The sequence below is a fragment of the Nycticebus coucang genome, chromosome 7, assembly GCF_027406575.1.
Source record: "Nycticebus coucang isolate mNycCou1 chromosome 7, mNycCou1.pri, whole genome shotgun sequence".
Lineage (NCBI taxonomy): Eukaryota > Metazoa > Chordata > Mammalia > Primates > Lorisidae > Nycticebus > Nycticebus coucang.
In genome coordinates this window covers 94649278-94663530 of record NC_069786.1, presented here as the reverse complement: position 1 = coordinate 94663530, position 14253 = coordinate 94649278, and the positions used below count along the sequence as shown (strand labels likewise).

Below are 14253 nucleotides of genomic sequence, written 5' to 3'. Positions count from 1 at the left end.
GCTTGAGCCCAGGAGTTGGAGATTGCTGTGAGCTGTGATACCACAGCACTCTACCCAGGGTGACAGCTTGAGGCTCTGTGTCAAAAAAAACAAAAACAAAAAAAAAAAACAGTTTTATTTATAGTTTGATGGTATCTTTAGTGATTATTTTTAAAAAATTCTTTTTTGAGACAGAGAGGGTCTCAGTCTGTTGACCAGGCTAGAGTGCCGTGATGTCGGCCTACCTCATAGCAACCTCAAACTCCTGGGCTCAAACAATCATTCTGCCTTGGCTTCCTAAGTAGCTGGGACTATAGACGTGCACCACCAAGCCCAGCTAATTTTTCTAATTTTAGAGTGAGACTGGGTCTCACTCTTGCAGGCTGGTCTCCAGCTCCTGAGCTCAAGCAATCCACCTGCCTTGGCCTCCCAGAGTGCTAGGATTACAGGCATGAGCCACTACACCTGGCCTGCATTGTCAGTTTTGATTGGAAACAGTTTCAAAGCTCCTGTTTTGAAAGCTTCTGGGCCTGGTGTGTTGGCTCACACCTGTAATCCCAGGGCCTGGGAGGCTGAGGTGGGAGGTTTGCTTGAGTTGAGTAGTTTGAGACCAGTCTGAGCAACAGAGTGAGGACCCAGCTCTATTAAAAATTAAAAGATTAGGTGGCGGGTGCCTGTAGTCCCAACTACTTGGGAGGCTGAGGCAAGAGTATTGCTTAAGCCCAAGAGTTTGAGGTTGCTGTGAGCTGTGATGCAACAGTACTCTACTGAGGGCAACATAGTGAGACTCTGTCTTTAAAAAAAAAAATTAAAAGATTAGGCAGACATAGTGGCCTGTGCCTGTAGTCCAAATTACTTGAGAGGTAAGGCAGGAGGACTGCTTGAGCCTAAGAGTCCAAGGCTGTAGTGAGCTGTGATCGTGCCAGTGCACTCCAACCTAGGTGACAGAGCAAGATCCTGTCTCTAAAAATTGGAAGGAAGGAAGGAGGGAAGAAGAGAGGGAGAGCGGAAGGGAGGGAGGGAGGCAGGCAGGAAGGAAGACTGGCTAGCTTCTGTCCTTATAGAGGTTAATCCCTTTCACTCCTGGTTTGACTGTGAAGCTGTTACACTGAAGTGGCAGTGGTTGGCTCACCCTCCCCTTTGTCTCCCCACTTCTCAGTACACACAAGGAGAAAGTGGAATTACATTTGCTGTGCCCCCTCTAGAGGCAGGGACAGTGGGAGGCTTTTCCTGCACATCGACATAGGCATCAGCTATTAGGTATTATGATAGAGTTCAGAATTGAACCCAGAAACTTTTTTTTAAATTTCAGGTTAATGTGAGGGTATAAACAACTAGGTTACAATATTTGCATGTGTTAGACGGAGTCCCTCTTGTAGTTGTGTCCTACACCCAAAATGTGTGCCAACATTGTGTCCATTAACTAGGAACACACTACCCCTCTCCCTCAATCTCCCTCACCCCAACTTGAGTTGAGTTTTTTTTTTCTTATGTGGGTGTGTATTAGATTATCTACTGGCTTCATATTAGTATTGACTACATTGGATATTTGCTTTTCCATTCTTGTTATATTTTACTAAGAAGAATGTGTTTCAACTCCATCCAGGTTAATACAAAAGATATAAAGTCTCCATCTTTTTATGGCTAAATAGTATTCCATGGTATACATATACCACAGTTTGTTAATCCATTCCTGGGTTGATGGGCATTTAGGTTGCTTCCACATCTTGGTGATTATAAATTGAGCTGTGATAAACAATCTAGTACAAATGTCCTTATGATAAAATGATTTTTTTTTTCTTCTGGGAAGATGCCCTGTAATCGGATTACAGGATCAAATGGGAGGTCTAATTTGAGTTCTTTGAGGATTCTCCATACTTCTTTGCAAAGAGGCTGTATTAGTTTGCAGTAAAACTAATACAGAGTTTAGTTAAAAGAACATTTGTTTTAACATCCACGTCAGCATCTGCAGCTTTGGGACTTTGTGATGTGGGCCATTCTCACTGGGGTTAGGTGGTATCTTGGGATGGGGGGGGGTTTGATTTGCTTTTCTCTGTGATTAAGGACAATGAGCATTTTTTCATGTTTGTTAGCCATTCACCAGTCGTCCTCAGAAAACCCAGGAACTTTTTGGTTCCAAAAGCCACTGCTTTCTCCAGCACACTCCATGCCTCCCAAACATATGACCAGCCTTTCTGTACACATGCTAATCCCTTCTCCATACTGACTTATGTCTCGTGATAGTTTAAGATGTTCCCAAAAGTTACCACATACCAAGTATTTTGGTCTAATCAAAGATAAAACCAAACTAAAATGAGATTAGACTAGAAATAGCCTTTCAAACTGAAAATAAGAAACAAGCAATCTCCTATTACCATTTTAGGAAAGATTTGATTTTTCTAAAAATTTAGTGGTATCAGTAAGTTTGGGATGTTCAGTGGTGTGCAGTTGACATATACCTCTAGAGCAACAGTTTCAGCGTTGCATTCATTTTCCAGAAAAAGAGCTCAGCATAAAATGCAGCTAATAGTAAGGTTTTGTTGGGGTTTTTTGCATAATAAAAGTCGTAACTCAGCAACATTAGCTACAGACACTCCTCCCCATAAATCCATGGAGACTCTGTGAAAAGCATTTCAAGAGAAATACAAACCCCCAAATAGTCTTTGGCAAGGGGTAATTTGCCATGATGATAGTTAAGTAAGGAGAATACTGAGTAGCTGACTACAAAGAAGCATCTGAAAATAAAACCGGCTGTGGCTGAAGTCCGGCAGTTGTAAACGTATGTGAAATTTCTCACACGCGGCAGTCCAAATCTGTCTCTTCTTTTTATAAGGCAAATTTGAGAAGGCGTACACTAAGAAGTTTAAGTCATATTCCTTTGACCTAATAATCCCACTCCTGAGAATTTATCTCAAAGAAATAAATCATAAGAGGAAGAAATAGACATATTTTTATAACAGCATTATTTATAATTAGCAAGAAACTGGAAACAGTCTAGTTTTCCAATAATAAAAGAAAGGCTTTATTTTGGTCTTTTAATTCTTTAAAAGAATTAAATGCACTATTATGCAGTCATTAAAAATGTGATTACAATGTAAAAATAAGGAAGAGTGTTCAGTGAAAATCACAGAAACAAGTACAAATATACAAAAATACACAAGTTGGTAAAAACTAAGAAAGGAACAAAAAGATGAAAATTGGTAGCATAGTGAGATTACAAGTATATTTAAACATTAAAATTGTTTTCTTTTATAATAACCATATTCAGTTTTTAGGGGCTTTTTCTGTTTTTTCCAGCGGTTAACTTACACAGAATTATATTTTATAATTATTTTTTGTTTAGAAGATTATTTTACCAAGTATATATATGGTTCATTCCAGCCAAATGTGAAATATACAGAATTACTACTTCATGAATACTAAAACGCTATTGTTTTAATTTGCAGTGAAGGGAATTTGGTTACTAAGCAGGTCGTATTCCTTCAGAGGCCAGTTATGTGGAATTCAGCTGCTCAAACACCAGATGTGAGTAAAATTGATGCTTTATGAATTGAATGTTATGTTGAATCATTTAGTCCTTAAACTGTCATTATAATTCTAAATGGTGACTATAGATGAGGGAATGCGGTCTCCACGTGGAAACAGTCTTCTGAACCAATGTGTATGAAGGGAAATGTACCAACAATCAGCTCAAGACAGTTCTGGAGGGGATTAGAATATGCCACCTCCAAATCTGGCATTTTGGTGTGAGGATTATTTTGAGCTGAATGTAATTAAGAAACAGCAAAGCCAGGTGCAGTGGCTCACTCCTGTAATCCCAGCACTTTGGGAGGCTGAAGTGGGAAGATCATTTTAGGTCAGGAGTTTGAGACCAGCCTGAGCAAGAGTGAGACCAGGTCTCTATAAAAAATAGAAAACTAGCCAAGCATGGTGGTGCCTGCCTTTAGTCCCAGCTGTTAGGGAGGCTGAGGCAGGAGGACAGCCTGAGCCCAGGAGTTTGAGGTTGCTGTGAGCTAGGCTAATGCCATGGTACTCTAGCCTGGGCAACAGAATAAGACTCTGTCTCAAAAAAAAAAAACAAACAAAACAACAAACAAAAAAACAGTAGACATAAAAGGAACTCTCTGCCTTCTACCAAAAAACAGGACATAAATTTCACTTTATAAAGGTAAAATAATTTTCAGTTTGTAAAGAGGTCTCCCTCTCTTACCACAAAGAAGAGAGATCCTAATCACTGGAGACAATTCAAACTAACTTGAGTCTGCAAAAACAAATCTTACTAAAATAATAACCCTGATCTTCCATTAATTTACCCCATTTTTACCTTCCCCCAATTTACTTCCTCAGAATCCCAAACCCCTTTTCCCTGGTCTAGTCACAATTTATTACCCTTTGTTTAAATGGTATATAAGCTCCTAGGTCTTCTACATCAAACAGAAGTTTTTGGTTTTTTTTTAATTAAATCATAGCTGTGTACATTGATATATTCATGGGGCATCATTCACTAGCTTCACAGACCGTTTACCAAGTTTCACATATACCCTTGTAAGATGCACCACTGGTGTAATCCCACCAATCCCTTTCCCTCTACCCACCTTCCCTCTCCCTCCCCTCCCTTTCCCCCTTTCCCCTATTCTTAGGTTGTAACTGGGTTATAGCTTTCATGTGAAAACCCTAAATTAGTTTCATAGTAGAGCTGAGTACATTGGGTACTTTTTCTTCCATTCTTGAGATACTTTACTAAGAAGAATATGTTCCAGGTCCATCCATGTAAACATGAAAGAGGTAAAGTCTCCATCTTTCTTTAAGGCTGCATAATATTCCATGGTGTACATATACCACAATTTATTAATCCATTCATGGATCGATGGGCACTTGGGCTTCTTCCATGACTTAGCAATTATGAATTGGGCTGCAATAAACATTCTGGTACAAATATCTTTGTTATGATGTGATTTTTGGTCTTTTGGGTATATGCCCAGTAGAGGGATTACAGGATCGAATGGCAGATCTATTTTTAGATCTCTAAGTGTTCTCCATATCTCTTTCCAAAAGGAATGTATTAATTTGCATTCCCACCAGCAGTGCAAAAGTGTTCCCTTTTCTCCACATCCGCGCCAACATCTCTGGTCTTGGGATTTTGTGATATAGGCTAGTCTCACTGGAGTTAGATGGTATCTCAAAGTAGTTTTGATTTTTTCATATGTCTGAAGGCCGCGTGCCTGTCTTCTTCGGAGAAGTTTCTCTTCAAATCCCTTGCCCAGCCCGTGATGGGATCCCTTGTTCTATTCTTGCTAATGCGTTTGAGTTCTCTGTGGATTCTGGTTATTAAACCTTTGTCGGAGACATAACCTGCAAATATCCTCTCCCATTCTGAGGGCTGTTTGCTTGCTTTACTTACTGTGTTCTTGGCTGTGCAGAAGCTTTTTAGTAAGATCAAATCCCAGTAGTGTATTTTTGAAGCTGCTTCAATTGCCCAGGGGGTCCTCCTCATAAAATACTCGCCCAGACCAATTTCTTCAAGGGTTTTCCCTGCACTCTCCTCTAGTATCTTTATAGTTTCATGTCTTAAGTTTAAATCTTTGATCCAGTGAGAGTCTATCTTAGTTAATGGTGAAAGGCGTGGGTCCAGTTTCAGTCTTCTACAGGTTGCCAGCCAGTTCACCCAGCACCATTTGTTAAATAGGGAATCTTTTCCCCACTGAATGTTTTTAATTGGCTTGTCAAAGATTAAACAATGATAAGTAGCTGGGTTCATCTCTTGGTTCTCTATTCTGTTCCAGACATCTACTTCTCTGTTTTTGTGCCAATACCATGCTGTTTTGATCACTATCGATTTGTAGTATAGTCTAAGGTCTGGTAGTGTAATTCCTCCTGCTTTGTCTTTATTTCTGAGTAATGTCTTGGCTATTCGAGATTTTTTCTGATTCCATATAAAACGAAGTATTGTTTTTTCAAGATCTTTAAAGTATAACAGTGGAGCTTTAATAGGGATTGCATTGAAATTATATATTGCTTTGGGTAGTATGGACATTTTAACAATGTTGATTCTTCCCAGCCATGAGCATGGTATGTTTTTCCGTTTGTTAACATTTTCAGCTATTTCTTTTCTTAGAGTTTCATAGTTCTCTTTATAGAGATCTTTCACGTCCTTTGTTAGATAAACTCCCAAATATTTCATCTTCTTTGGCACTACTATGAATGGGATAGAGTCCTTAACTGTTTTTTCAACTTGACTGTTGTTGGTATATATAAAGGCTACCCATTTATGAATGTTGATTTTGTAACCTGAGATGCTGCTGTGTATTCCTTGATTACTTCTAAGAGTTTTGTAGTAGAGTCCCTAGCGTTTTCCAGATATACAATCATATCATCTGCGAAGAGCGAAAGTTTGATCTCTTCTGACCCTATATGGATACCCTTGATCGCCCTTTCTTCCCTAATTGCGGTGGCTAAAACTTCCATTACAATGTTAAAAAGCAATGGAGACAATGGGCAGCCTTGTGTGGTTCCTGATCTGAGTGGAAATGATTCCAATTTAACTCCATTCAATATGATATTGGCTGTGGGTTTGCTGTAGATGGTCTCTATCAGTTTAAGAAATGTCCCTTCTATACCCATTTTCTTAAGTGTTCTGATCATGAAGGGATGCTGGATATTATCAAAAACTTTTTCTGCATCAATCGAGAGAATCATATGGTCTTTGTTTTTTAATTTGTTTACGTGCTGGATTACATTTATAGATTTACGTATATTGAACCAGCCTTGAGACCCTGGGATAAAACCGACTTGGTCATGATGTATAATTTGTTTGATGTGTTGCTGGATTCTGTCAAACAGAAGTTTTTTAACTTCTTTTTTTGTGAAGACCCTGTGTGCATACAAAATAAATCTTTTTTCCTGTTAACCTGTCTTTTGTCAGTTTAATCCATAGCCTCAGACACTGAACCTAAGAGGACGGAGGAAGTTTCTTCCTCATCCACGTTTCTAAGCCTGTGAGTGAATGTGCTTGATCTTGCAACATATTTGTGCAATCTTTGCTATCTTGACCTTTGACAACATTTTTCTTTAACATTGTCTACTTAAACTCATAACTCTTCAGGTCTTTGATGAAGGCTATGCTAAGCCTCAAATCGCCATATTCTACTGGGTGCACAGCACTGATGAACAAGGCAATCTGCATTAACACAGCATGACTTTCAAAATAAGAAATTTGCAAAAGAACCAGCAGTGGTTGAAACCAAGTCTTTTAATGTATCTATTTCAAGAATATATTGTTTTATTCCTGTGAAGCTGGAGAAATTAAAAAAAGAAAGAAAGAAAACATTTGCCAAGTGCAGTAGTTTATGCCTATAATCTCAGCACTTTGGGAGGCAGAAGGATCATTTGAGGCCTGGAGTTCCAGACTAACTTAAGTGACACAGTGTCATTCACCAAGCAAAATTAGACTTTTAATTTTGATAAAAATCTAATTTATCTATTTTTTAATGATTATGCTTTTGATATTATATCTAAGAACTCTCTGCCTAGGCTTGGCGCCTGTGGCTCAAGCAGTTAAGGCACCAGCTACATACACCTGAGCTGGCAGGTTCAAATCCAGCCTGGGCTCACCAAACAACAATGATGGCTGCAACCAAAAAAAAAAAAAAAAAAGCCGGGCGTTGTGGCGGGCGCCTGTAGTCCCAGCTACTTAGGAGGCAGAAGCAGGAGAATCGCTTGAGCCCAGGAGTTGGAGGTTGCTGTGAGCTGTGATGCCATAGCACTCTACCCAGGGCGACAGCTTGAGGCTCTGTCTCTGTCTCAAAAAAAAAAAAAAAAGAATTCTCTGCCTAATCCCATGTTATGAAGATTTTTCTCCTCTTTTTTTTATAAAAGTCTTTTAGTTTTACTAAAACAAACTATGTGTTAATATTGTACAGAGAACAGAGGCAGTGATTCCATCCATGTTGAGAACACTGAGAGCTGCATTCAACAGTGAGCGCAGCTTTTATGCATGCAGGAAAAGTAGCCACTAGCCAGGCCTGAGAGAGGAGCGCAGTCTGGCTGTGCTTATTAGATGGCTCTGAAGCCAAAAGACTATGTCTGCACTGACCAGGGTCCCACTGTAGAGAAGAAGGTGCCATTCTCAAAATCTGTCATGTTTCACTGTTATGCTAAATTCAATAAATGTGGTGAATAGAAATAAACAGGAAAAGGATTAAAGATCTGATGTTTTCCTATGGAAAGAGTGACCACCACCAATTACATCCGACTTGGAACCACTATGGTGGGCCTTCGTTGAGGAAGGACTCAATTGTTGGCTTTTTCCTGTGAAACACTCCAGGCTATGTCTTTCCCAGGCAGCATCTGGGGCTCATGTGAGTCTCCTTCCTTTACAGTATTCTGAACGGTGCTACATTCACAACAGCCAGTTTAATAAAGCTTTTTGCTTTGCATTTTTTCCATGAAAACCAGTAGAAAATACTTTTTGTATTTTGCGCACTACAGTTCAATAAATCTTTGGATGAACCAACTTTTATAAGAAGAGCTTAGGATCTGACATCATGTTTTTTTTTCTAAGAGTTTTATAATTTTAGCTTTTCCTAAAATTATGTTATAGATTATATTTTTATGTTTAGATTGTTTTTTTCTATATTATATTTTTCTATTTTTCTTTCTTAGTTCCCAACTAACATACATATGAATTTTTAGTGAATAAGCTTTGTGTAAACTAGGATATTACTGTGCTTTTTAAATTGTGGGGAAAAAAAATCCATGTTCAGTTTTACTGCCTCAGGGTATATGAATATAATCTAATATTTCATGCTATCAGTATTAAATAAGCCCTTATACTGAAATCTCATCAGGAGTCTGAACATCCACACACTGAGCTGCTAATTCCCCTGTTGAACTCCCTCTTCATTAACTTAGCTTGTCTTATTAGTATTTTTTTCTCATATATCTTTTCCTTTTAAAAAGATGAGATCTCACTGTGTTGCCCAAGCTAGCCTCAAACTCCTATGTTCAAGCGATCCTCCCTCTTCAATCTCATAAGTAAGTAGCTGGGACAATAGGCATGAGCCACTGTACCCAGCTAGATAGCTTACTTTGACTTACATTTCCTTGGCAGAGACCATATCCTATTTTTTTTCTTTGAGACAGAGTCTCACTCTGTTGCTCAGGCTAGAGTGTCTAGCTCACAGCAACCTCAAACTCCTGGGCTCAAGCAATCCTCTTGCCTCAGCCTCCCAAGTAGCTGGGGCCACAGGCTCCCTCAACAACACCTAGCTAATTTTTCTATTTTTAGTAGATGGGGTCTCACTCTTGCTCAGGCTGGTCTCAAACTCCTAAGCTCAAGGGATCCTCCTTCCCATCCTTCCCCTCTCCCACAGAACGGGGGGCACTGTGTTCTCTTTATCCTGAACTGAACAAGGACATTCCCTGCCTTCAGTAAGTGTTTATTAGCAAAAACATTCACAGTTTATCAAATAGTCTGAATGAATTGGACCATACTGTTGAGCATTAACACTGTGTCAGGCAGCTGGGTGCGGTGGCTCATGCCTGTAATCCTAGCACCCTGGGAGGCCGAGGCAGGTGGAGTGCCTGAGCTCATGATTTCGAGACCAGCCTGAGCAAAAGTGAGACCCCATCTCTACTAAAAATAGAAAAACTGAGGCAAGAAGATCACTTGAGCTCAAGAGTTGGAGGTTGCTGTGAGCTATGATGCCAGGGCACTCTACCCAGGGTGACAGCTTAAGACTCTGTCTCAAAAAACAAACAAACAAAAAAAAAATACACTGTGTCAGGCAGAAGCACTTTGCAGCAGAACAAGGGAAGAGTCATTCCATATCTGAACTACCCATGACTCTCCTGCACAGTCCGGGTCTAAGTGAAATGGGTATAAGGTGTCTATCGAAGCACTTTTTCAGGTCTTCAAATTCCAACAAACACCGAGAAGAAAAATGCATTTGGGCAGCGCCTGTGGCTCAGTGGGTAGGGCGCCAGCCCCATATACTGAGAGTGGCAGGTTCAAACCCGGCCCCGGCCAAACTGCAACAAAAAATAGCCGGGTGTTGTGGCCAATGCCTGTAGTCCCAGCTACTCGGGAGGCTGAGGCAACAGAATTGCCTAAGCCCAGGAGATGGAGGTTGCTGTGAACTGTGTGATGCCACAGCACTCTACTGAGGGTGATAAAGTGAGACTCTATCTCTAAAAAAAAAAAAAATGCATTCGTAATTCTACTACATAACTTCCACACATTTCTTTACTCAGAGGTGTCATTGAGAGCCCCGATGTGTGCACAACCAGCCTGCCCAGGAGAAGGATATACAGGGGGGAGAGGGGAGCTGATTTGTCCAGGGGCGGGGGCAGAGGGTGGCTCGACACTGGTCCTAGAAGATAAGCAGCATGTTGCAGAGTGTGGGGGAAGGACATTCCAGGACGCAGAGAACAACATGTGCTAGAGCTGAGGGACAGGAAACACCCATCTTGTTGACTCCTGGGCCCTATCTCTCGTGTTTCAGAAGAAAGCCAGCCAGCATGTAAAAAGCGAAGACAGGAACAAAGTCTCCAGCAGGAGCGTGGGATCAGACACAGCAGCATCACAGGTTTCAGAGAGCAGACACCCACCTGAGGAGCGCCTGCTGTCTCCTTCCAGAGAGTGCTGGACACAGGGGGCAAGGCCAGCCCAGTCCAGCGGCTTCCCAGGGCTCAGCAGCAGCAGCAGCGTCCTCCGGGAATTAGACGATGGGCAGTTTGATCAGGAAGATGGGCTGACACAGGTCACTTGTATGTGAGTCACAAGCCGATGCAATGGAAGGCCTTGTAAATAATTATTACAATAATTTTCAACTGACGGTATTGTATTACTTTATCTGCATTTATGTAATATTTTTGAATTTTTCTATACTCAACTTTTCCTCTAATCTATGTAAAAACTTTGGTGTGACCTCTCAGACAAGGAATAACCAATATATTTATACATTTAGAATCATGTTTACACTTCTCTCAACTAAAACATCTGTTTAAACAGATGTTCCATTGGATTATTAAGTAGTAATCTACTTCAGTTTCTTATGAATGTACAAAGTATGCTTTTCTTACAAGTCCTGGTAAAAAGACTGAGTACCAATATTTTACCTAAGTAGCGAGTTCTCAGGAAGTTAGTCTTACTTAAACTGAAAAATAATCTCTTTCTCATAAACACACACACAGCTGATTACTGAAAATAAATATCTATTTCTCGAATATAAGAATTAATCCACATTTTGTCTTTAACTATAGTATACATATGCAAAGCAAGCCACTACATACATTAATGTGTTTTTTAAAAAAAATATTTATTGTATGTCTTTGCTTTTTACTGAGCTTTAAACACTGTTGCTCCTAATAGCTTAGAAATACAGAAAGCAAAGCAGCACCTCCTAAAATTTAATGTGAGAAACCAAAATATCAACAGGTAAAAACTTTAACAGACAGATTTAATATTCTTACCTTAAAATCCAAACACTATGAAGAGGGAAACATCACATTCAAATGGAAACTGACGTTTTTTAATCTGTCAAGATTTGAATTATGCTTCTGTTTTGACTTGCTAAATCCTGAATAATGTTGAAACCCAGAATTTTCAGTGCTGCAGGAGTAGGATGCTCAGTTTGTGTATAATAACGTACTTGTCCCATCTCTGCTTCTCTTGCCTCTGCTAATAGGGATGCCTTTGCCTTGCTCCAGTCTTTAAGAGGTAAAAATTAAAATTCTACAAAATAGAGGATTTTCACTTATCTACAAAAGGCTTACTTTTGAAAAGTGCGAACCTTCAAGTGAATTACAGTCGACTTTGATGAATTCAGTCTATTATATATTTTTATTAACATTGACATTGACATTGTAAGATCATTTGAATAATAAAATGTCACTTATCATTGGGATACTGTTTTATTGAACACGAACACCCATTAATATGTTTTATACATTATAACAAATATGTATTATATGTTATCAAATATATAGCATAACCAAAGTAAGCCAAACTCCATGAATTATTGATAAGATTAACAGGAATTATTCTACTTCTATCATCCAGAAGCATCACATATACACTGGTAGTGTAAAGGAACTTGAGAATACTGTGCTCAGCCTTATTCTGTGGAAAGTCCTGTGAACAATATTTGCAGAAATGTTTGTTGTTTCATCTTTTAGATAAACCTGAGTTACATATTCAACAGTTGGTGGATTTTTGGTAGAAACGATCTTTACTTCTGGAGTCCACAAGATGTAAAGAAGTTAAGAACATGGGGAATGTACTCAGTTTTTCCCAAAGCCCAGTCTGCAAGAGGTAGAGACTCTCAGTCATTATATATAGCGTGGCCATAAAGTTCATGTGCAATTTAAATAGTTGTGACTACTTAAAGTATCAGAGATAAAAATTGATACATGTATTTAAGTAAAGAAAAACTCAGAAATATATCAACTTGGTAAACGGTCTGTGAAGCTAGTGAATGATGCCTCATGATTATATCAATGTACACAGCTATGATTTAATAAAAAATAAATAAATAAATAAAAAGAAATATATCAATCACTTTTTTTTTTTTGCAGTTTTTGGTCGGGGCTGGGTTTGAACTGTTTTTGGTCGGGGCTGGTGCCCTACTCCTTTGAGCCATAGGCGCCATGCAATATGACCACTTTCTTTCTTTGTTTTTTGTTTTTTTTTTTGTAGAGACAGAGTCGCACTTTATCCCCTTCGGTAGAGTGCCATGGCCTCACATAGCTCACAGCAGTCTCCAACTCCTGGGCTTAGGCCATTCTCTTGCCTCAGGTTTTTGTTTTTGTTTTTGTTTTGAGACAGTTTCAAGCTGTTGCCCTGGGTAGAGTGCCGGGGCATCGTAGCTCATAGTAACCTCCAATTTGGGCTCAAGCAAACCTCTTGCCTCAGTTTTTCTATTTTTAGTAGAGACAGCTGTCTCACTTTTGCTCAGGCTGGTCTTGAACTGGTGAGCTCAAGCAATCCACCTGCCTCAGCCTCACAGAGTGCTGGGATTACAGGCATGAACCATCACGCCCAGCCTCAATCACTTTTATTTTTCTATTTATAGTAGCAACAGGGTATTACTCTTGCTCAGGGTGGTCTCTAACACCTGACCTCAAGTAATCCTCTTGCCTTGGCCTCCTATAGTGCTATGATTACAGGTGTCAGTTTATTAGTTTACAGGTATTAGTTTATTTTAGTAAACTCAAAACTTATTTTATAAGCATTTATTTCAACAATTACCCTTATTATGACAAGTTTGTATGATAAAAAATTATAACCAAGTGGTTCTAGAGCATTTTAAGTATACATAAATAGCTCTAAGTCTATTCTTTAAAAAAAGGAGCAGGCCAGGAGGTGTGATGGCTCACACTTGTATTCCTAGCACTCTGGGAGGCCGAGGCGGGTGGATTCCTTGAGCTCAGGAGTTTGAGATCAGTCTTAGCAAGAGTGAGACCCCAACTCTAAAAATAGCTGGGTGTTCTGACTGTCACCTGTAGTCCCAGTTACTTGGGAAGCTGAGGCAAGAGGATTGCTTGAGCCTAAGAGTTTGAGGTTGCTGTAAACTATGATGCCATGGCACTCTACCAAGGGTGACAACATGAGACTCTCTCTTAAAAAAAAAAATTTGGTTGCCCTTGAGGGCGGCGCCTGTAGCTCAGTCGGTAGGGCGCCGGCCCCATATACCGAGGATGGCAGGTTCAAACCCGGCCCCGGCCAAACTGCAACCAAAAAATAGCTGGGCGTTGTGGCGGGCGCCTGTAGTCCCAGCTACTCGGGAGGCTGAGGCAGGAGAATCGCTTAAGCCTAGGAGCTGGAGGTTGCTGTGAGCTGTGTGAGGCCACGGCACTCTACCGAGGGCCATAAAGTGAGACTCTGTCTCTACAAAAAAAAAAAAAAAAAAAAATTTGGCGAAAGAGTCATATCAAAAATATATAAATGACTTCTTTTTTTTAAGTGGTTTTTTTTGGCCAGGGCTGGGTTTGAACCCACCACCTCTGGCATATGGGGCCGGCGCCCTACCCCTTTGAGCCACAGGCACCGCCCAACTTCTATAAATCAATATTAAAAAGACATAGTGTCGGCTCGGCGCCTGTAGCTCAAGCGGCTAAGGCACCAGCCACATACACCTGAGCTGGTAGGTTTGAATCCAGCCTGGGCCTGTCAAACAACAATGACAACTACAACCAAAAAATAGGTGTTGTAGCAGGCACCTGTAGTCCCAGGTACTTGGGAGGCTGAGACAAGAAAACTGATTAAGCCCAGGA

The 14253-nt window shown here is 40.1% G+C and overlaps 1 protein-coding gene across 2 annotated transcripts in view; it reads left to right on the top strand.

The window, feature by feature from the left end:
• Nucleotides 1–12466, top strand: part of RFTN2 (raftlin family member 2) — an 89824-nt gene extending 77358 nt beyond the window's left edge. Inside the window, exons 8-9 of one of the 2 annotated variants that reach the window (XM_053598125.1) lie at nucleotides 3426–3504; nucleotides 10485–12466. In XM_053598125.1, coding sequence (XP_053454100.1) covers nucleotides 3426–3504; nucleotides 10485–10754 — 349 coding nt within the window. In that variant the 3' untranslated portion in view covers nucleotides 10755–12466. Of the gene's footprint in view, nucleotides 1–3425; nucleotides 3505–10481 lie in introns of both variants that reach the window. The other variant, XM_053598124.1, reaches the window with a different exon arrangement.
• The last annotated feature ends 1787 nt before the right edge of the window (nucleotides 12467–14253 follow it).